Below are 22,613 nucleotides of genomic sequence, written 5' to 3'. Positions count from 1 at the left end.
CAGCAACTTTTGCACACAGGACTGAAACATGGGGCTCCGTGTCAAGGTGCCCCAGGACAAGAGGGGGATCGTACCAAACGTCAGCAGTATACGGCAGACCTGGAAGGGAAACAAGTTGACCTGTCATGTCTACACCGTTGAAAAGCTTGCTACCAGCATGAAACTGAAGAACCCGACGCATCCCTATCAGCAAGGAGGCAGCCCTCGGGGATACATGTGCTGGTAACATGAGACAGGCAGCAGTGTCCGGTCGCTGACGTTTGCAAATACGATAGTAAGCCAGCTGACGTTTGCAAATACGATAGTAAGCCAGCTGAGACTGAAGTTCCTTGAAAGAGGAAGGGGAAATCCAAACGGTATGCCCACCCAAGTTACTAGAGGTTAGACGCCGTGGAATAGCAAACAGATTACAGTGCTCGTCAAAACCAGGACGAGCAGTATGAGCGTCAAACGAAAAACGCTGTCCAATGGCCTTCTCAACTTGGTTCAATATGGCCGGTAAAACAGCACGGACAGCACGTCCAACCGGGCAGATAACGGGTACCGTTTGGTTTTGTAACCCAGGGAGTGCTTCCCTGACACTGTCCTGGGCAACCCCCTATTTTTCCCCATTCCTAGCTCTCTTCTCTGAAAGCAACGGGCACTCCGCTACTAGGTGCTTGTCCTCCCCACAGCGGAGGCAACGGCTATTTTTCCAGCGGTACTCATACTCCGCCCGAGTGCAGTAAAACTTATTCATCCATTCGGCCGGATTCGAATCCCAGCCACGCTTGCCTAGCACCGTCGTCCCTGTTCCCGTGGCAGCGGCCCTGGGCCGACCCTTGTCCCTATGCTTGCCAACCCGACCCCTGCACCCACGGTTCGACTCACCAGCACCGGAGGCCTGGTGAGCTGTATTCCGCCCAGCGGCAACAGTAGCAGCCCGAGGCCTGACCTCCGGTGCCGGGAGGTCCCCGTCATCAGTGATGATGGGCGCGGGATCCTGCACAGCGGTGGACGCACTCAGAAGCACGCGGGTTTGGGCTTGAGAACGAAGTTTAGCAAGTTGACGGGCCTCAACACCAAGCGTGTGCTGCACAAGTTTTGCATATTCCTGAAAAGGCTTTCCGTCACGGTCGGTCGCACATTCTCCTGAAAACTCAGCGGAAAGGCCGCGGATAAACCAGAAAATCCGATCAACCTCCCTTAAGTCAGGAATTGGTGCTATCAGGGCCTCGAAACGACTATGGTACGCGGCTACCGTTTCGTTTGCCCGCATCTGGTGCTGCCCAGCAGCAAGCTTTTCTAGCGCTTCTAGTTCGCGCGTTTGAATCTGCGGGGCAAAACGAATTAATAGCGCCTCCAAAAGTTGCTCTAAGTATATTGCAACGGCGCGTTAGTCCAGTCATCATGCCAGGTTTTCGCGGCGCCTTCAAGAGCGTTAGCTAAAAATAAGCAACGGATACTGTCATGATTTTCGCCCCGCACGAAATCAAAAAACTTCCGGACATCGCGGACGAAGGCACAGACTCGTGGCGCAACTTCCCGCGATAATTCACTAAGCTTAATATCTGCAGGAATACTAAGCCTAGGTACCGGAATATTAATTCTGATCACCTCATCACTAACCCTAGCGGGCAAGCCGCGCTCAGTAGCGACGTTGTTCCTTTCATTGCCGGCGGTCGTCCCGGTGGCGCGACCCGCGATGTGTTCCACTGCAGGAATCGGAACATCGGATGAGGGATTATTCATATTTATCAATTGGTTACTGTTATTCAGGGTAATAGGCGGCGGCGGGACAGTTCCATTGGTCATATCGATAGCGGAGGGCAATCCCCAACGACTTCGCCTAGACTGCTCCATTTCCAACTATCCTGACCCAGATCAGGCAGACCGCGTACCCAAGTAAAGAGAACTGTCAATTTTTCTGGAGGTCTGTTCTAGCACCGAACGGGTGCTACGAAGCTCCTCCGAAGAGCCTCCGGCAAAGGGCAGGGACCGCCGAAGGAACTGGCGGTTCGGAGCCTGCAGCAGCCTTACCGCTATTAACCCAAAATCCTAGAAAAGGTCAGCAAACAGATTTGCTAAAGTAGTTTACAGACCGGCGGCAGCGACTTCGCGGACAGCATCGCTAAGAGCGTCGACGATTGTAGCCAAAGGTCCGGTGACATCGTCGACCTCCATCCGTGCGCCGGTAGAAGTGGGGGTCTTGATGGCAAAAGGGGGATCTTGAAATTTTCAGAAATGCGAGAGGCCCCGGGAGGAACCGCCTCGATACCAGACTTGTTGTATCTTACTAAACCACAACTGGATGGTGCCGTCGGAAGACACCGATTTGGAAGAGTTTCGCCCGCTTAAATAGCGGAGGATGCGGCCATCCCATGAATCGTACAGCCAATTCCGAAAAGGCACGGTCCAGTCCGGAATGGCGTACCGTTGATCCATGCTTCCAATCGATGACGGGGCTCCGCGAGCCAGGGACCAGCGTCCCAGTCGTAGCCTGTGCTACGACCCCCACCCATACTTCTGCAAGTATGGACTTCCACCTGAGGCGGCGTTTACTTGTAGGCATCCATGACAGCGTCCCGCTCGCCGTCTGACCCAGAGGTTGGAGCCATAAAGATCTGACAGAAAAGCGGCAAAATAGGCAGTTGGAATTCAGTTAGTTCCAGCGAATTTGTCCAGTAACCGCGCCAAGCGAGAAAGGAAAAATTGGACAGAAAAATGTATCAGTTTGGGCCCAGATTTAAGAAGCGGAATACAACAGAGATGGACACTGCCAGGGCTGCTGAAGGCGCTGAAGCAGGGGAAGAGGATGGGTGGCAGTACAACCTTAGGGCTTGTCAGCATAAGGGCATCAAATGGGCACACCATCAGCAACAGGCGGCAACACAGCCTGCTGTTGCTTGTGCAGGCAGGGATATTGCTGGTGGTGTTATCCAGCATGGTGACAAGGCCATGACTTCTGAGTACCTCCCAGTGGATGCCTTGAGCTTTGCCTACAAGCCCCAGGATGCAGTGGCCATGTTGGATGGACCAGGTGTCTCAACCATCATCCTTCCTGGCCTGAAAGACTTGATCATGAGGGAACAGGTTGCAGCAGCTTCTTCAAGCATCCGAAGTGAGCTGGCAACGGAGGATCAGGCTGTATTCAGTGCTGTGCCATTGGGCTGTAACAACCACCCCAAGTAGAACAGGCAGGGCCTTATCATCGTTGAGAAAGGGACGGGGCAGAGTTGGCAGGTTTACCTGCTGTGTAAGTCATCAGATGAGCATGCTGTGCTGAGGGGTGGGGCAAGTATAATCACATCTGGAAGCCTTCAGGAGGTTCTGGTCATAATGGAGCATCTCATCACACATGAGGTGCTTGGTTCCAATCCAGGGGCAGCTAACATTTCAGCTCATCAGCCACCAGTGCTCTTAGGCAATGTGCTTGGGCCACCATACACTCACCCTGTGGGATCACAGAGCCTGCACATGGATATCCTCCCGCATGCAGTGGGTCACAAGGTTCCAGACTTTGTAGTGTACATGGTCCTGGAGCAGCTCAGTCTGGTGGCGCCTTTCAGCCACCACTTAGTAAAGAGTGGATTCGGCAAGAGGATCAGTTGAAGCAATCAGCCACCAATATTGCTGAATACCTGCACTGACAACCAGTCCAACTGATGGTGATGGAGCCAGGGCAGGTTGTGCTAATGCATCCAACTGCATCCATGCTGGTGATGCTGGCAGGCCCGTGGGACCTGGTCTAGAGATCTCCAAGGCTGCCCTGGTACTATTTCCGGGAGGAGGTTGGTAATAACACCTACACATCCATCACCATCCGTTGGACTGGTAGTCAGGGCAGGCATGCAGCAATATTGGCGGCTGATTGCTTCAACTGATCCTCTTGCCGAATCCACTCTTTACTAAGTGGTGGCTGAAAGGCGCCACCAGCAGGCTGTGCTACTCCAGGACCATGTACACTACAAAGTCTGGAACCTTGTGACCCACTGCATGCGGGAGGAGATCCATGTGCAGGCTCTGTGATCCCACAGGGTGAGTGTATGGTGGCCCAAACACATTGCCTAATATCACTGGGGGCTGATGAGCTGAAATGCTAGCTGCACCTGGATTGGAACCAAGCACCTCATGTGTGATGAGATGCTCCCCCATGACCAGGACCCCCTGAAGGCCTCCAGATATGATGATACTTGCCCCACCCCTCGGCATGGCACACTCATCCGATGGCTTTCACAGCAGGTAAACCTGCAGCCTCTGCCCCGTCCCCTTCTCAACATGTACGATGGTAAGGCCCTGCCTGTTCCACTTGGGGCAGTTGTTATGACCCAATGGCACAGCACTGAATACAGCCTGATCCTCCATTGCCAGCTCACTTAGGATGCTTGAAGAAGTTGCTGCAACCTGTTCCCTCATGATCAAGCCGTAAGATTGTCAAGATGCGGAAACTTAGTGCCCAGGTGCAAGCCACAGAACCTCATCACCCTCCGTGGAGATGGCTAACCTTGCCCAAAACCGCTCTACCGAGGGTGCTGCATGGCCGTATGGACCTGCAGGGCACACAGCGGAAGTCAGTACCAGCTACAGCCAAATTACTTACGAAGAAAGCACACCCAAGGACGTATTCTACTCCCTCTGTTTCCAAAGCGACCACCAATTGGCCCATAGCGCTTGCACAGCCATTGAAAGCGTGCAGTTGTATAGACTGACCACTGAGAAACGTTGAGGGCCATTGAAAGTACCATCACCGTTTGCGTGATCTGTGCCCAACCTTGTGTACCCGAAGCCGTGCATGTAAAGCTATTGGAGATCCTAGACCGTGGCATCCGTGGCCAAAGGGTGGGGCAAAGAGACTTTCCCGACAACTCACTGCGGATAGGCTGCTCGGTCAGGAGGTTCTCCTTTTTCCACAGGAGGTCCTCCACTTGCCGCAGGAGGTCTTCCGTTAAGTTTTCCTTTTGCCGAATCAGCAACTCTTTCTGTTTGCTCACGCGGTTGTAGATGTCCTTAGTTGAGGCAGCTTCCAGCTGCTCCTCCACTAACATCAGGCAATCGTTGACATTCTCCAACTTGTCTCTTGTCTCTGTCATCTCCTCCAGAACCAACTGGAGCTTGTCCGCCATGATTCGAGGGCTCTACAGTCGACCACCCACCAAGTGGTGTTGTAGACCTATTACAACAAAGGTGGTTTGCATATCCTGGAGACGCGACCCAGTGTACCGATGGCACAGGTCGAAATGGATGTGACCTTAAGAGGCCGAAACGGAAACCCTGCGAAACGAAAACCCTGCTAAACCAGTTTCCGTGCTTTCGGCAAAGAGGTCCAGGAACACCGGAAAGGCCGAACTAGTTACCGGCCTTTTCGGCAAGCGCCGTGCGCGGAATCGGTTTTTAAACTTTGAAATTTAAAGCGTACGAATGGTATATAACCCTGCGAAACTATGCGATCATATGATTTCGTACATACAATGTCAGACATAATTTCAGTCGCTGACTTGGAATTGGCACTTGGAGGCGTCACTGAGTGTTGGACAAGCAAGGTACTAGCCTTTCTTACTAGCTAGTTCTTACTATGCCTAAGCTATAGCTTAGGAGCGGAACTCCCCACTAATACGCGCGATAATGATCTTATAGCGTACTACACCACCCTTAAATTGCCAGTTGAGAGCATTCTTAAGATATTTGCCAAGCGGCTTGACGCACGGTGGTAGTGCCCGAATACCTTGGGTGAACCCCGCGTTTTCCCCATAGGGATTACCGGAGCCAAGGCTTGTCACTGTATGAACTGGATGGGAGCGGCCCCGCCTAGGGGTGAGCATCTCGATTGGTTGGAGCACACTAAGGTAACCATGCCCCCAGCGACTACATCATGTGCTCATGCGTTTTCGGTTAGGCTGTTGGGAGTTAGAGATTAATAGGCCTAATGGGCGTGAGTGCACCGTGCATACCTGCAGGCTTTGTGACTGCGGAGTGGTTGAAGATGAGTTGCATGTTTTCGACGAATGTCCCGCTTACAAGAGCATACGGGCTTAGTATGATGGTGATCTAGTCTTTAAGGGGCGCAGTATGCGCACCATTATGACTGAGGCGCCACCCCTGGCATTGGCCAGGCACCTCTTGGAAATCTGGGAGGCCAGGCACGTTGCGCTGAGGTGCTTCACCCTGAAGCGGACGAGGGAGAATGAAGATGACCTCCCGCGTACCCGCATCAATACCAATACAACGTCCATGGCCCCCCTGGCTTTTGTGGACACACCCGCACTTGTGTGCAGAACTTGTAATTTGTAACTTGTATAATTTCAGTGCTTAGAGGAGACCCAGGCACCTCTGGTAATGGTGGATGGTCCTGTATGGTGTGATAAATCGTAGAAATGACAATTTGTTCAAGTGGCCCAGAAGCCTCCCACTCTGTAACAATTCAATTCATATGTCAAGCGGCGAGGTGACCCAGGTGACCAAGTCTGACCAAGTCTTAGGAGAATTCGTTAGGTGCAAATGCACGTGTGCCACAACACTGCATGCCCTAAGGCAGGCTAGCTAATAGCTATAGCCCCATTGGGCGGCCCAATGGCTGTGCTAGGTGTCCTGCCTGCACCCTGATCTACAGGATTTACACCCACAGCACTGCGGGCAAGCAGCAGCCAATCCCCTGCCCCTTGCACGGTAGTATTAGGAATTAAATCCATTAATTATCTAGTTTACAATTAGTTGGTTAGTTTATTTATATATAACAACTTCTGGAATCAGCTAGTTGATATATAACAACTTCTGGAATCAGCCGTACAACGCCAAGCAGAGATGCTATAAGCGCGCTGTTTGCTAGCTACGTAGGAGGACTAACTAGCAACCTATGCAAGCGGTGGAACCGTTTGCTTTCTGCTTCGAAGCGGATTCCTCCTATCGTACACACCAAGGACACCGTCGACGGCAGCCCCGCTGATACGTAAAATAGGCGGGATATTTCGTTGGTGCGTTCCGGGCGGCGAAGCGGAGAGGGGCAGCCACTGCACGCGCGCTGTTTGCAGCATTGGGCTCTTTAGAAAGATATCCTCTCTTGCAGAGGAAAACTTGGGGTGTCCAGCAAGCTTTCCAGCCAGCCCGACTTCCGCCGGAGCATACCCGCGTTCGTCTGCTGTTAAACATGCCGTGTGTCTATTTCCGACGAAGGCCGCTATCACTTGCGGTGCTCGTCCAACATACCGCAGCCGCGCCGTAGCCCAAATCGGCCCTCGACGGCTCATGACAGTCGTTTCGGTTACTAATAAGGTGCAGCGCGCCCGTGTAAGCGTCAGCCGTCGTAATTCCACTCATTATTTTTTCATTAAGTAGGTCAGCCTGGTCCGTCAAGTTTCGGGTTACTTCAAGAGTCCGTTTTCTCACGCCTATCTACTCCATCGCTTTTGCCCTGAGCTCAGTATAAAGCTTCATATTGAGCATACAAATTATTTGGTATATCCTACGTCAATCCTTGACGTTGCGTGTCCATACTGAAAGAATGTAGGCTGGCGGGTCTGGGACGTTTGAGCTAGAAACGCCCCTGCGAGGTGTTGTTCGGTTCTCTTCTGCATTAACCCTAATCTGTACCCTAGACCTTCATGCCTTGTTATTCCCATAAACTTGGCGCCCATTCACAAGGGTAGCTGACATGCTGCATGCATACTTGCCCAGCGCCAATACAACTGCTTAATAATCATGGAAACATTACATATCCTGGCTGTACAAAAACGGACAGCGTTGCTCGACGCAGTAACACCTTCCATTGAGTTGCCTGCTACGAATCGTAGCGCCATTCGGTCTATTTTTGTTCGTTGAGTATAATCTGCACAACAAGGTTTTTGTAGCCTTTTTTGAAGAGCTTTCCTCTGTGTTCATAACCGACGCGGTGAGCTTTTACCTTACCTCCTCCTGCATGTACGACAGCGTGCCTGAGAGGCATTGTAAGATAGTTGGTGCTATTTACGTACAATTCTAATCAGGTAGTGATAAGGCATACTGTGATATGTCGCTTGCTTTTGTACGACTACAGGGTCGCGTTTCTACTCAGATGGCTCGCTCATGTGTGTCTGTTCAGGCCACATGGAAAATACCACATCTACTCATCTGAACGCATGTACATACTGCGCTATCTATGACAGCCTGATACGCCAGGCCATCTTGTCCATGTATCAGCAGGCGGATACATCTGACTCAAGCTCTAACTTATGCAACTTATGTTTTCCATAATGTACATAGAAACAGACGTCTACGTTTCCCACCGTAACGGCTCGAAGTAAGGGGTGTAGGTCACTAGAAGCTGCATATCACAGGCCAGCTTCTTGCATACTAGGGACTTACATGTATGCGACATGCATAAGAGATTCGGCGGCTGCCGGACGATTTTTCAGCTTTCTGTCATGCCTTCTCATTGTGACCGCGTCAGCTCACAGACAAGGCGCGTCACGGCGCTTAAAGCAAGCTGATGGATTGAGCCCTGATGGTAAGTTTGCTGCAGTGTAACCAGGCGCTGGGCCGTGTAGCGCACCTTCTGGCCCTTGCGGCCCCAACCCACGGCAGCCCACATGAACTGCTACTTTCCATAGTCCACATATTTCTAATACCTGCACTTTGGCCTTGGGCAGACATCAAGGTCGTCCCGGAAGCGGACAGCCGGCCGTTCTTGGCCCTTAAGGATCCCATCAACGCTGGCAGCGAGGATGTACAGCGACTGTACGAACAAGCTAGTCAGGTGTCGGCCATTGCCTATCTCCTCTTTGCTGCCGCGAGGCCTCTTTCTGAAGCCCCTGGTATGTCTGGTTAAGTCAGGTTTGCTGAGGCAATCGACTGCATACCTCGTGTGACTGCATAGCAAATCCAAAGACCTGGCCGAGCATGCATAGCCTTGACAGACAGCTTGTGCCAGCCACTGTGCTTTCCATTTTTGCTTTTCATTTGCCGAACCTGTTTGCTACATTGCTATGTACGTTGCTATGTATATCCATTTGGGTCTCTTTATTTCGGCCGCTGGTGTTGTGGCAAGAATGAACCCTGCATGTTTACCTAAGGACTTTCTAAGACTCTGGCACTTCACCACTTGGCATACCTACGCACCGCAGGCTCATCCAACGCGCTTTTGCCGTACCTGACGCCCACATTGCTGCGACTGTACACGTCCCAGCCTGGGCGCTGCAGCTCCACCCTGACCAGACAACTGTACGACTTATCTCTGAAGCTGTACGGAACAACCGAGCTGCAGGTGCGGTGGTTATTACAAGTGCCGCACGAGTGCGGGGTTGTCCGTCAAAGCCGGGAGGCCATGGACTATATGGTGGTTATTACGGTATCATTAATGGCTGGGTGTCTGACAGCCTACACCACCCTGTAGGCTTCTTAGGTGGTTCTCTATGGGTTATGACAGGTCACGCCGGCATCTTGCGCATCACGCCATGTAAACAGCCGCAGGTACTGCCGAAGTGAAACTGCCCATTTACCGATTGTCCGCGTTGAGCCTATGCAAAACCCTTTAGTAAAGTTAGTTACCAAAGGATTTTCAGCAAGTTGCACAATGAACAGCCAGGGTGACTGCTGCCGCTTCAAATTGTAATATTAACGGTAATGAGAACCCTGTTTGCCGCGTATTGCTTCCCCCCCTTGCAGTCCTGTCACTACGATCTGTACACCTCCCTCGGAGCTGCCTTTTCCTGGGTCCGGGACAACATCCCCCTGCGGCTGCAGGAGGTCCCCGGGCAGCCTCTGGCCTCCGCCGCGTGGCCCGACATGTCGCGGACTACCCCGCTCAAGCTGGCGGCGAGGGTGGCGGAGGCACTGCTGCCAAATAACAGCCTTGGCGATACGGCCTCCCAGCTCAATGCCAGCTGCGGCCTGCCAGCGGCGGACTTCGCATCCGCGGTGCCAAACATATCCACAGCCCTGCAAAGACTGCACGCGGACCTGCCGCTGATACAGGGCTTGGCAGGGGAGATGCACTCGGCCCGCTGGGCTCCAGACCATCCCGACGTGGATGAACGTCGCAGGGCGCTGTTAGAACAACGGACTGGTGGTTACATCAACCCGCAGCTGCATATTGCTTCGGAGCTCGACACCGCTGATGCCGATGGCAGCTCCTCCCGCGGCATTATGATCTCTGATAATGACGATATTCTCAATAATAATGATGATGACATCGTTGCGCACGGCGACGAAAGCACCCATCGTTTCCACCGGCGGAGCGCCGCTACATTGCCGTCCAACTTCTTCTACTCCCTCCCACCTGCCAACTTTGTGCTATTGCCGCCGGGGAAGATGTCGCAGCTGATGGTCCCGCTGGTCTTCCACATCATGCTGTATCAGGATGGTCGGAGTATCGGACCGGCAAGGTACGACCAGTCGTTGCAGTACGTCCAACGGATGGTCCAGGTCACCAATATCATGGCCAAACCTTCGAGCGTCCAGTTCTTTGTCAAGGTAAGGTACGGTGTGGTGTGGTAAAGCGTTTAGAGTTTTGCTGCTGTACGTGACCTGCGTTGCCGTGCCGTGCCTATGGATGACTGTCACACGATAGGATAGGCCGCAGTGGATTTCCAACATTCCTTGCTGCTGTGCGTCGGTCGATGCGGAGTGCACATGCGGCAAAGCATGATCGTTAATCGCTTAAAAGCGGCGCGCGGGGGGTCTTAGGAGAGGGATAGACGAACCCAGGCGTGTGTCTGTGGGGTATGTAGGATTGTTACCAGTATGTTGTTACTTCACGGTGCCGCGGCCGCTAGACAGAAGTCGACTTCGCGATAGCTGTGTAAAGCTTCCTGGTTCATCATAGGATATCACGTGTGCGCATATCCAGCGCAGTGACAAGCCCGTTGGGTGGTGCGATGTGCGCCCGGCCAGTCACCACTGGACAGAGGAACTCGGCTGTGCCCGTCAGAAGATCCTCTGACAGTGTTGGCAATAACTAGCTGCAAACTTGCTTCCCACAGCCAACGCTGCGCGCATTGGTGTATAACCTTTTCTGCTTTTGTCACTATTGCAACCTCCCTGTGTGTGCGTGTGTGTGTGTGTCTGTGTGTGTGTGTGTGTGTCTGTGTGTGTGTCTGTGTGTGTGTCTGTGTGTGTTGCATGTGCGCAGGAGGTGCGCAACGACCCCGCAACCTACCCGTACCTGCTGCTGAGCGATCGAGCCACCTGGCTCCAGGTTCCCCTCCAAAATTGCACCGGTCCCTCCTGCTTCAGCAATGCTACCTTTATGTCTACGTAAGCGTGGGGAGACATATTTTCCAGACGGAAGTACTTCGGCTGCCGTTAACAGGCGGGATGATTCGGCTTGTGTAGGGATGCTTTGTTGGTACGGTCACCACAGCGACAGCCAGTTTGCCTGCCTAGCGGAACCTCCAACCCTAGTCTTGCTGGGGTGCATACAGTAACGTAACGTGACACGTGTGATTGATGACGGGAGTTGTGTTTCACCCAGCGGGCGGCGGCATACCCATGTGTGGCTTTGCATGGACCTCCATTTTGGGTCCAGGGCCCTGTACTCTTAGCGTCACATAACTGGGTCAAATGAAGAGTGCTAACAGTGAAAATAATATATTGTGATGTATTTTGTTCTGCTCCACCTGCGGCATGTAGGAGTGTCTGGGACTTCCCACGCAGCGTCAACGTCTTCATCGCGAGCGACTCCACAGTGGGAGTCCCGCTGGGATACGCCTACATTGGCGGGTAAGGAAAGTGGCAGCACGATGCCGGCGGCCTCCTTGTCCATTCCGGCGACATAACACAGCTCGGTTTGCCACGTAGCCGCTGCCGCCAGTCGCAACAGCAACCACGATATAGCTACAAGTTACAAGTTCCGCACGCAAGTGCGGGTGTGTCCATAAACGCCGGGGGGGCCATGGACGTTATATTGGTATTGATGCGGGTACGCGGGAGGCCATCATCATCCTCCCTCGTTCGCCTTCAGGCCGAAGCGCCTCAGCGCGACGTGCCTGGCCTCCCAGATTTCCAAGAGGTACCTGGGCAATGCCAGGGGTGGCGCCTCAGTCATAATGGTGCGCATACTGCGTCCCCTAAAGACGAGGTCACCATTGTACTCGCCCGTATGCTCTTGTAAGCGGGGCATTCAGCAAAAACGTGCAATTCGTCTTAAACCGCTCCACAGTCACAAAGCCTGCAGGTGTACGCGGTGTGCTTACGCCCATTAGGCCGATTAACCTCTAACTCCCAACAGCCTAACCGAAAACGCATGAGCACTTGATGCAGTCGCCGGGGGATGGCTACTTTGGTGTGCTCCAACCAATCGAGCCGCGCTCCCCTAGGCGGGGCCGCTCCCATCCAATTCATATAGCGACACGCCTTGGCTCCGGTAATTCCTATGGGGAAGACGCGGGGGTCACCCAAGGTATTCGGGCGCTCCCACCGTGCATCAAGCCGCTTGGCAAATATCTTAAGGATGCTCTCAACTGGCAATTTAAGGGTGGCGTAATGCGCTATGAGGTCATCACCGCGCGTATTAGTGGGGGGTTCTGCTTCTAAGCTAGTAAAAAAGGCTAGTACCTTGCTTATCCAGCACTCGGTAACGTCCCCGAGTGCCAATTCCAGGTCGGCGACAAATGCATTATGACACAGCGTTCCCGGCCTCTTAACCACGGAGTTCCAAAATCTAAGTACAAGATTGGTCCAATGGAACTGGAGCGGCCTCTGTGACAGTTCATGGTATAGGGAAGCTATAGTTGGGCTCCGCCGCCCAACTACAGATCCCATGTACTCCACGTTGCTCCTGGACCATGGGATTAGTCATAGGGCCTTCAAAACTCACACTTATGAAGTCAGGTCCCCAAAATTGCGCTCCATAGGAAAACACCGGTGCAACGAGTGTATTATAGAGAGACATACATAGCTTGATGATAGTAATTTCCTTACCTCGACACAGAGTGCCGAGCCCGAACGTGAAACTGGGAATGTATATGTGTGTGTTATACCCTCCTGAGTTGCGTTACTCTCAAAAGGTGTAACCTAGGGACCATAAGGGGCCGGGGGCCAGTAGCCTAGGGCTATCCGATATGGATAAATAAACAAAAATATTATTGTACAAATACCGCTATTTATACCGCTATTTCCGCGGCTGCTTTTCCACACGTGTTTTTTGACTTAGCCTGCTGGGCTCCCGCCCGGGTGCCACCAGGCTCCCTTGGGTACGGGTATGTAGGGAGAGCTAGCCCTAGCAGTTCGCTGGGTTGACTGCCTAGATACCCTGAAGGGGATCCAAGGCGCTACAAGGGGCGTTGCACTCGCGGGTGGCCGCCTGCGTGTCATACCCCTTCCTCCGTTGCCCATATGTGTATCCGGGCATGTGCTGGCACCAAACCCAACCCACGTCTAACATACGTGCCATATCCCTTCCTCCGTACCCTTCCCATCATCGCAGCTCGGATATCCAACCGTACACCGGCCATGTCTTCGTGTCTTGGGACAGCCTTTCCTTCGACGGTGCCAACTCCATAACTTCGTATGACGACGGGCCCAACACCCTGCTACACGAGCTGTTCCACCACCTGGGTCTGCAACACCCCTTTCAAAACAGCTATGGCGCCCTCGGGCAGTGTGTTGATGGTGACGACGTGATCGACACCCCGGCCTCGCTGCGTGAGCTCGGGGGGGTTTGCATGGGAGCATGGGGCCCCCCTTAGCGTTCGGCTCCAAGGAGGATTGACAAAAGCAGGAATGCTCCCACAAACGTGTGGTGAAGGGTGGTGCAGGGATGGGATGCGTGTGTTTTGCGATTTACGATTTTGGAGAGGAACACGCAGCATTGGCGCTTTGTGGTTCCGGGGCGAAGCGCCTTATGAGCCCCCGTGGACGTGTGCTTCAACAAATTGAGTGATAACCATGTGTCAAGAATCATCGGGCTAAGGCTATGGCGCAAACGTGCCATGCATGTCCTCACACCGCACATGCATTGCACTACCAGGCAGCCATTGTGCTGCTCAGTGCCATGACAGTAACGACCCCGTATCAGCTGTGTAGCAAGAGTGCCGGGTAAGATGTCCTCTCCGCTTTCTCTCGCTAGTTTGCTAAGGCACACCTGTCGCAACCCGCCCGCTGCTGTTGTCCTACAGGTCCCATTAGCAGCAGCAACTTCTTCGCCACGGCTCAGGCCTACTGCATGGAGCTCTTCTGGGGGCAGTACGGCGGCGACTGGGACGCGGCATACGTTCGTTGGAGCAGCACGCTGGGCATTCCCGAATCCGACATGAACGCCTGGGCAGACAGTTGTCCAGCTTTGCCGGGGTACGACGAGCTGGGCAACTACATGACGTACAACACCCCCGTCTGCTTCGCAGCTCTGGGCCATTTCACGCCAGCGCAGGTGCAGCGGGCCATGCTAATGACCTCTGAGGTGAACCCCCTGTTGTACGCTTGGGGCCAGTACTATGCACAGAACGCCGCGCCTCCACCACCCCAGCGGTCGCCGCCTCCGGTGGTTGTGAACAACACGTGTAGGGTGAGTGAGTGCTCGAATGCATGGAGGCATGCGCTTGGCGCAAAGCAAGTAGCACGGCTTAGTAATCCACGCCCGCTGCTGCTGTATGAAGATGTCTCCCCTCCCCTAAAACAAAGAGAGGACATTACATACGGGAGTGTACAGCAACGCGGAATTTGTCTGTCTCGCGAGCTCAAACGACACCTTTCCCCTTGCTTTATCCTAGGAAATATAATGGCTTGCATGGAAAGAATGACGAAACTGGAGGAGAAGGGGCGGGCGTCATCCCCACGCATGCGCGCGTCTTATGTGCACATCCCACTTCCTTTAACTGCTGCGCTTTCACGTCACGTGTTAACACGAGCTTGCTTTTCCCTCCGGTGATGCGGCTGTAGTCCACTGCCAAGAGCGCCTGCCCCTGTAAGAGCGAATGGCAGCTTGGCGGCAACACCTACTTCTACTGCGACCGCACGGGAACCAACAACACCCTAACGTGAGTCACCGCGCTCCCTGGCTCTTATAAATGCTGCTTAAGGTGCTGTCGTCTGTCGCAGCAGGGGGCCGTCGGGGGCCCTTGACAAGTAGAAAGACCACCGTGTCAGCAACCGTGCAGAGTAGGAGACGCCCTTTAGCACCACTACTGCGTAGCCTAATGCATACGATTTAAGCCATAGCCCAGGTTGTCCTGCCATCCTAGGATTTCACCGTATCCGTGATTCATCCGACCACACGTAGATGCAGTGGGCTTGGGAATGGTTGCCACTAATAAACCAGAGTCGCCCCCTGCCCTGCACTTCTGAGGCGGCGGCGCATGCACGGCCGTCGATCAAGGGCTAGGGGAGTTAGCAAAGCGCAGCCATGGCACCTCTTAAGACACCTCTACCACCAACGACTCCCCCTCGCGAGCCGGCGTGGGGCCCAGGGCTCGCTTAATACGTGTGAAGAGCATGGCGTTACGTGATGAACGCGTGTATATGCACGTACCGTATGCATGTACCACGACTTTAGCGGGGATCATGGCTTACTTGAAAAAGGAACTATGCCTGAAGCACTTCACTGCTGCTGCTGCTGCTGCTGCGAGCGTCACAAGTAAATCGCTTGCCCAGAATAAACGTCTGTATGGGCACGTTTCTGTGTGTGTACGTGGTTGACTCCTGACTGGCTGTGACGCGCAGGTGTGAGGTTGCGGACCCGATTACGTGCGCGGACTGTACCTCCCAGTGGCAATGCATCCTCCCCTGTGCAGGTAAGGACCAGTGGCTCCGCCCAACAGTGCGGTGACCCTTGGCCTAAATCTGCGCGCATGCATCTGATATGTGACCGCATTTTCCTTTACAGCTCGAATTGAGTATTTTGGGCCTACCGTGACCTCGTTCTCCCTAGCAGCTCGACCATGAGATATTTATGCATTATTTATTAACCACTGCATGCCATGCCACACTCCACATCTTGTGAGGGTCATGCTCCGTTGTGCACCGTGGTCAGTTCACTTGTTCAGCGGCCAAAGCGTCGCCAAACCTGGCTTGGCATGGCATGGCCATACCACGCCTTCATCATCATGTTGTACACATAAGCCTGCGTCAACGCTTAATGCCGTGCGGTGTAGGCACTCCACGTATATGCAAGCGGCCCCCTGCATCACCAGCGAGGTTACCGCCACCACCGCCGCCCCGCCCGCCGTCGCCACCGCCGATGCCGCCACCGCCGCCGCCGCGTTCCGTTCCGTCAGAGTGCATGGTGCGGCAAATTCCTGCGTACAACAGGAATAGGACTGAACTGTTGGCGCGCATCGCTCGCTTTGTCCCCTGCATGGTTTACATGTTATGTTCTCGGAAGGACTCGAACGGCGCCACAAACGGAATCACCGAAAGGGTCGGGGAAGGGGAATGTGTGAGATCCAGTAACGCTCTGTGGAAGGACTCATACCGCGCAGGGCACCGAAGGACTTCGGGATCGCGAAAGCGCATGGATTTGCGATGGAATGATGTGCTTAACTGATGCATGATGGTTGCCCTATTGCCTCTCCCCGAACCAAGCACGTCCCCGCGGTTCCATATCCCCTGGCCCAAGCGGCCTTGCCTGCTCGTTTACTTGCTTACTTGCTTGCTTCCCGGCGTACGGCCGCAACCAAATGTCTCAATCTTTGTCATCACCACGTGGATATTCACTTTTGTCAGGTTTGTCCGTCCGTCTGTCTGTCCGCCACCGGGCCCGTGTGCGCGTGCCTGACGGGAGCCCTTGCGTGTGCGGCACAGTGCCCTCGCCTGTTGTATACAATTCCCTGCATGCCATGGCCTGCTCAGGTGCATACATAAACAGCTCCCTGCTGGCTGAGTGCGAATTTAATGCCCCGATGGCACATCACTCTGCCACCATGATGCGGTTCCTGGAGTGAACACCAGTAAAGCCCTTGCTTACTGGTGTTCCGAAAACGCAGAAATCCCGCACTGGCTGCGCTTGCCGGAGCACCTGGAACTACCAAGGTGCCTTTTACAGCTACTGTGCGTCACCGGACGGAAGCGAGAACTTATGGTGCGCCATGAAATGAATGGATTGGTCACATTTAGTTCAGTCGAAGCTCCGACGGAAGGGAAAGGATTACCCCTGATGCCGGCTGACGAACCTGTCGAGGTGTCGGTGTGTCTTGCCTGGCTCTGCGGCATCCCCATGCTGGCACAAGGCACATACTGTAGTAGTACGTGTCTTGCATGGGACCGACTGTTATGTTAATATCACCGCCTTGAAGCCGCCTCCGCATGCCCGTGCATCTGCATCGCGGGAGATGGCACTATGGTATTTCCACCTTTGTGGCCTGCCTCGCTGCAAGCTCGCATACTGCGTCACCTGCTACTGCTGCGGCTGCTGCTAACTGGCGTCCTCGCAGAAGTTGTAGCAAAGTTAGCCATGTATGCACGGCGCGATAAGAAGGGCACCTGGAACAAGCTTAAGGAGTCTTCTCAAGCTTCGTTTCATGTGCAGTACATCTTTCCATGCAAGCATCTTCATACAGTGTTTCATACAGCATGATGGCGGGTCACCTCGCCACCGTCCCATCCTGAGGGTGACATGGCTCCTGTCTCCTCTCCGCACCCCTTCTCACCGCATCGCAGGTGCCAGGTCAGCTCCAGCTGCCCCAGCTTCAGTAACAACCAATCCTACCAAAACTGCCTTCCCGGCCTCAACGAATCGTATTGCGGAGGTGGGTATGGATTCGTTGTCCGTGCCCGGTGATGGAGCAGGGCTGCGGACCTGGGACAGCTGCGTGGTGCACGTGCAGGCCGGATACAGCCCAGATAACAGACAGCGCCGTTGTATATGCTGTTATCTGCTGTCGCATTGAATAAAACGCGTCAATCAGAACACCTTCGAATTGCTCATTGTCTGGCTGCCTGCAGGCCGCGTCTATTTCAGCTCGACTCGTGTTCCGCCACGTCCACCGCGCCCACCGCTTCCTCCACCGGACCTGCGTCCCAGGCCGCCACCCGGGCCGCCTACGCCAACTGATGGTGAGGCAGAAGGCGCTTGCGACGAGTTGTGGCCTGGCCTGCACGCATGCCGCTATGTTGTCCATATTGTATGGGCCCCTTGTCTTATAGTGCGCTGGGGGCGCTAGGAGCCCCATTTCGAATTTTGCACGCGTTTTGTTTTGTTTAGCCTCTGGTAATCCCTGTACATCTTATACATACATACATACATACATACATACATACATACATACATACATACATACATACATACATACATACATACATACATACATACATACATACATACATACATACATACATACATACATACATACATACATACATACATACATACATACATACATACATACATACATACATACATACATACATACATACATACAGGCAGGCGGCTGGCAGAGGTTAAGGCCTGACTTCTGCTCCCAGTCGACCCAGTCGACCCGGGTTCAAATCCGCCTGCCGGCTCCTCGGGTGTTTGAGGAGTGATGAAATGGGAGGTGGCCCCCCATCTTATGGACGGTGTAGGACGTGATAATATCAACTTGCGAGCTGACCAGGAACTAAGTTGATGCGCCGTTGATCCGCTAGATTTGGTTGGATGCTGGTGGTGAGTTGCCGAACCCAACGAATACATTCTGAAGTCGGATGGGGTGACGGATTAGGGTGCCCCTCTAGCAGGGGAGAGCAGGGACTGCCCCGGGAAAGGGGGCCGCTGGCGAAGTTAACCACCCTGTAACAACATACATACATACATACATACATACATACATACATACATACATACATACATACATACATACATACATACATACATACATACATACACCCCCGACTCCGCAGGACCGATTGCGACCATCACCGGCCGAATCACCATCAACGCCAGCTGCGCTCTTCTAAGCACCAACGGATCGGCACTTCAGAGCAACCTACTTGCGGAGCTGTCGCAGACGCTTCAGGTCTGCATGCTTGCTGCTGCTTAATAGTCCTGAAGAGAAAGGTGACCAACTCTGCCATTCATTCTTCTTCGTTAAGATGCGCACCCCTGTCATAGCTTCCACAAGCCGACGCGCGTCTGATGCTATGGGCTGCAGGGAACGTGGCCAGAGAGCTTTACGATGTCCAGCGCAAGCTTGCCTTGTAGCTAGGTCTCAGAAGCATCAGGTTATTACGGAAGCGACTCAGGAGCCATATCGGAGTCCGCAAACTGACTGCTGAATGGCTTTGGTTGCGGCTGTTAGGGCCCCAAAGCACGCAGCTTCAAACAAGGCCGTCAGGCTTGCAAATGGTCTCTCCACCATTCCAGCGGAATATGCGCTCTGTAAGGTTTCTTGTTGACCGCACAATGCCGCGAGCGGGGTATTGATACTTGGGGTGCGTTTTGATACGAGCGCACTAACTGGCATAAACCTATTCCCTCCCACCTGTACATCTCACCTTGGCGACATACCTACAGGTTCCCTTGAGCTACGTCAAAATCACTGGCATGGCGTGTGGATCCATCCTCGCGTACTACAGTGTTGCATTCCCAACTGGCGCCACCATTGAACAGGTGAATGGCTATTGCCTGTATCCAGGTAATGATAATGCCATGCCGAGGCCGCATTGGCTGCCCGGGTACCGCACCATAATTGGGGTGCGGTTACTACTGCGGTAACCTGTGCGGACGTGTCGGGCCTCTGGTAGCGATGTATGCAAAATGTACTGCTCCAGCTTTTGATGGAGATGCGCTGTTGACCAGGACGCAACCTCGGTTCTGCTGGTTCATGGTGTACAGGTTGTTGCTTTCTCTTCAGTCATTGCGGCCAAATCCCAAGCAGGTTACTGACGTTCCTGTTTTGCATGTCCATGTCCTGCAGATCAACAGTGTCGCTCAAGCCGCAAGCGCTCTGAGCTTCACAGTCAGCATCGGCTTCGCTTCCCGCTGGGGCAGCGTCACCCAGTCCAGCTCGGATGTGAATGTCCTGCAGCCCTCGGCATGTAAGTCATGCACCCCTGCGTGCATAATGGCGGTGTTCCCATGTGACATCGCGATGCGCGTGCTGACAGTATTTATGTGTATGTGCTGACAGTATGTAATGACAGCTCATTTGCAGTCGCACATGGTGCAGTTCGTTCTTTGGTTTTGAGCATGTTCTGTTTTCTTGCCGTCATCACTAAGGATAATGAACGAGTTGAGGTGGGCTCCGTTGAGGATGATGGGCGAGTTACGTCGGTTTAGGTATTGCTTAGCCGTGTGCTGGCGAAGTTAGATAAGTGCGGCGCAGCATGCCGAAGGCGCTACAGCCTGCACGAGTGTTTCCAAGGGAGGTAGACTCCATCCCTTCCCGTTACCTTCCTGTCGCTTAAGCACCCCGTCACGCTGGATTCTCCTTGAGCCGTGTGCATGCCCCCCTACCATATTGCATCCTCCGCCAGTCTGCTCCGGCAGCGCCCAAGGCGCGGCGTACTGTCCGCCATCATCATCTCCCGTTCCCTCGGCGCCAGCTTCCACCAGTTCCTACAAGTGGATCGCAATTGGCGTCATTGTCGGTGTTGCGATATTGGCAATCGTCGCCGTACTGGTCGCCTTGGTCATTTATTCGCGCATCAAGAACGGCAGGGTCGCGCCCCAGGCGCAAGTCGCGCAGCAGCAGCAGCAGCAGCAGCAGCAGCAGCAGGGGCCTCGCGTTGTGCAGACAGCTTGGGGTGAAGCGAACCCGGCAAGCGGCCCCGCCACTTCGCCCCGCACCCGGATGAGAATCGCTGCAAATCAACCTTAAGCATCATTAACTAAATACCCCCATACGCATCCATATCGCCCACGAACACAGTACCTCATAACCGCAGCCTTCACAACCGCCCTATCGTGCCCGCAAGCGCAAGCCGCATTGGTTGACGCCACACCCGCGACGTTGCAGCACCCGTGACCGCAGCCGTGACTGCAGCGCCTTACGTGGTCATTCACTTGTGGGTTGGTAGGTGCGCGATCGACCAAAATCGATGCCAGGTAACGCACAAGGACGCTTTCCCATCAGTGCAGGATGGCTCTTAGGTGAGCCGATTTATATCTATGTGTGGCCGGGCCGCTTAGCCCCGCCTTACTAATTCTTCGGGAGCAGATAATCGCATCTCTCCCTTTCATGGGGAAATAGAACAAATGCGGTTGTGTCGGGAAAGCCACGCAGGATGCATGGGCGTAGGTTGACCGCCTATACGCCCTCTATGAGCTACCTAAGGTTCCCGGTGGGGGGATGGGGCATAAACATAGTATACTGACATACTGACCGTATCGGCCAGTAGCATGTCTCTCCCCCCACAATTAACAGACATCCATCAGAGGGGATAAAGCTGCCACAGGGCAGCCGCTTTACGAGAACCGTTGGAGCTTGAGTGTGGGGCACGTTTAATATATACGCAGCGATTATTCATTTATACAGTCCAACGGACCAAGAGGACATGTGTTTTTTCATTCGTAGGCATTGGTGAGTCTTGTAGATTATGCCATCTTCATTACGCCACCAGGACGTCCATGTCGTCGTGTCCTGTGTACGGCAAACACCTGCCTGGTAACAAGCTACGCTTCGAGTAAGGGCCTCGAGCAATGGCTGCCTACCTGGTTGCGTGTGTGTCGATGTTAGCTTCACCCCTACAGAGACGCATCGTTGCGTGTGTGTCCTCAGCGATGCATGGGATACGTGCGGTTGGTATGTTTGCGCGCGTTTGGACTTTCGCGGGTGAGAGTCCGCGTTGCGTAACGATATAAATTGAAGCGAAGTACTGTTTATTGAGGACAGCAGGCCGATGCATGGGTAATAACAGGGAAGTCCTCCCCTGAATGTTAAGGAAGGAGGTACTGAGGGGGCGGTATTTTTGTATATGTGCGGCAGCGCGCGCTTCGTTGATTCAGTTGGGCGGCAAATATTGCTCTGTGTTGTCGACGCGTAGTTGGATTGTCGTTGAAGGGGCGTGACGGTTGTAGGGATAGCTGGCTGGAGAGCCTCACAACGGACCTGCATTTGCGGACCGGCGTTAAGTCAGTGTCTGCGCAGGTCGCCTGGGGGTGAACTGGTTTGTTGTTGCTGACTAAGATATAGCACACCAGCAGATATCCGGTTACGTAGTTGGAAGTCCCATTTTCGCAGTGGTTGGTATACGTGGTCTGTGAAGATCTGAAGTTGTCTTGTTGGCGAATCAAGAAATGGCCTTAAAAACACGACTGCATGGTGAGGGCATTTTTAGGCGCATGCCCGTACGAAGGTTGGGAGCGGCGGCGGCGTCTCGGCGTCGGAATGTCTAGATCCTTCAAAGCAGCATTTTACGCGCGCACATGTGCTGTAAGCGTTCGGAAAAATGCAGATGTACGAGCATACGGTGTGAACGGAACGAAAATTAAGCCGCATTTGGAAAGGAGGGCGCACCAACCACCCAGCAGTATGCGTCATGCAAATGAGGCTTTCCATCAATGCATGGGTCCATGTGTCACTGCCGCAGGTCCTTCGCAGTATCCTGTTCGACGATACGGGACATCCCCAACAAACAACAGGCTTCTGATTCAGAAGTCTATGAACGCCAGCAGGGGCTCTCCCATGATGAACGCCAGCTCCCTCAGCATCAGCAAATGCGTTATAATTCGCTGAACCGGTCCATGCTGTCAAAGGATATCCTATTCACAGAGAACCCTCCGGCCCGTCAGTATTTTGGGGTTCTTGGGGTGGTAG

At 53.7% G+C, this 22,613-nt stretch overlaps 3 protein-coding genes across 3 annotated transcripts; 2 read left to right on the top strand and 1 right to left on the bottom strand.

Moving 5' to 3' along the window:
- Window positions 1–2,703: 2,703 nt before the first annotated feature.
- On the top strand, window positions 2,704–3,591 carry VOLCADRAFT_93859 (uncharacterized protein; the record flags this gene model as incomplete). The annotated part of the gene is made up of 2 exons (XM_002953140.1): window positions 2,704–3,100; window positions 3,479–3,591. The coding sequence occupies 2 exons, from the start codon at window positions 2,704–2,706 to the stop codon at window positions 3,589–3,591; spliced, it is 510 nt and encodes a 169-aa protein (XP_002953186.1).
- Window positions 3,592–4,428: 837 nt separating this feature from the next.
- Window positions 4,429–5,102, bottom strand: VOLCADRAFT_93858 (uncharacterized protein; the record flags this gene model as incomplete). Its single annotated transcript, XM_002953066.1, has 2 exons — window positions 4,429–4,529; window positions 4,850–5,102. The coding sequence occupies 2 exons, from the start codon at window positions 5,100–5,102 to the stop codon at window positions 4,429–4,431; spliced, it is 354 nt and encodes a 117-aa protein (XP_002953112.1).
- Window positions 5,103–8,201: 3,099 nt separating this feature from the next.
- On the top strand, window positions 8,202–20,822 carry VOLCADRAFT_93857 (uncharacterized protein; the record flags this gene model as incomplete). The annotated part of the gene is made up of 21 exons (XM_002953139.1): window positions 8,202–8,248; window positions 8,533–8,762; window positions 9,072–9,211; window positions 9,613–10,419; window positions 11,078–11,202; window positions 11,578–11,667; window positions 11,909–12,054; window positions 13,130–13,139; window positions 13,373–13,590; window positions 14,064–14,449; window positions 14,824–14,921; window positions 15,604–15,674; window positions 16,074–16,165; window positions 16,866–16,960; window positions 17,539–17,627; window positions 17,824–17,934; window positions 18,757–18,872; window positions 19,370–19,465; window positions 19,773–19,893; window positions 20,401–20,534; window positions 20,727–20,822. 21 exons carry the CDS (start codon window positions 8,202–8,204, stop codon window positions 20,820–20,822), a joined length of 3,318 nt encoding a protein of 1,105 aa, XP_002953185.1.
- Window positions 20,823–22,613: the final 1,791 nt, after the last annotated feature.

The sequence above is a fragment of the Volvox carteri genome (genome assembly GCF_000143455.1).
Source record: "Volvox carteri f. nagariensis unplaced genomic scaffold VOLCAscaffold_34, whole genome shotgun sequence".
In the NCBI taxonomy this organism is placed as follows: Eukaryota; Viridiplantae; Chlorophyta; class Chlorophyceae; order Chlamydomonadales; family Volvocaceae; genus Volvox; species Volvox carteri.
This window is presented reverse-complemented; position numbering and strand designations above follow the sequence as displayed.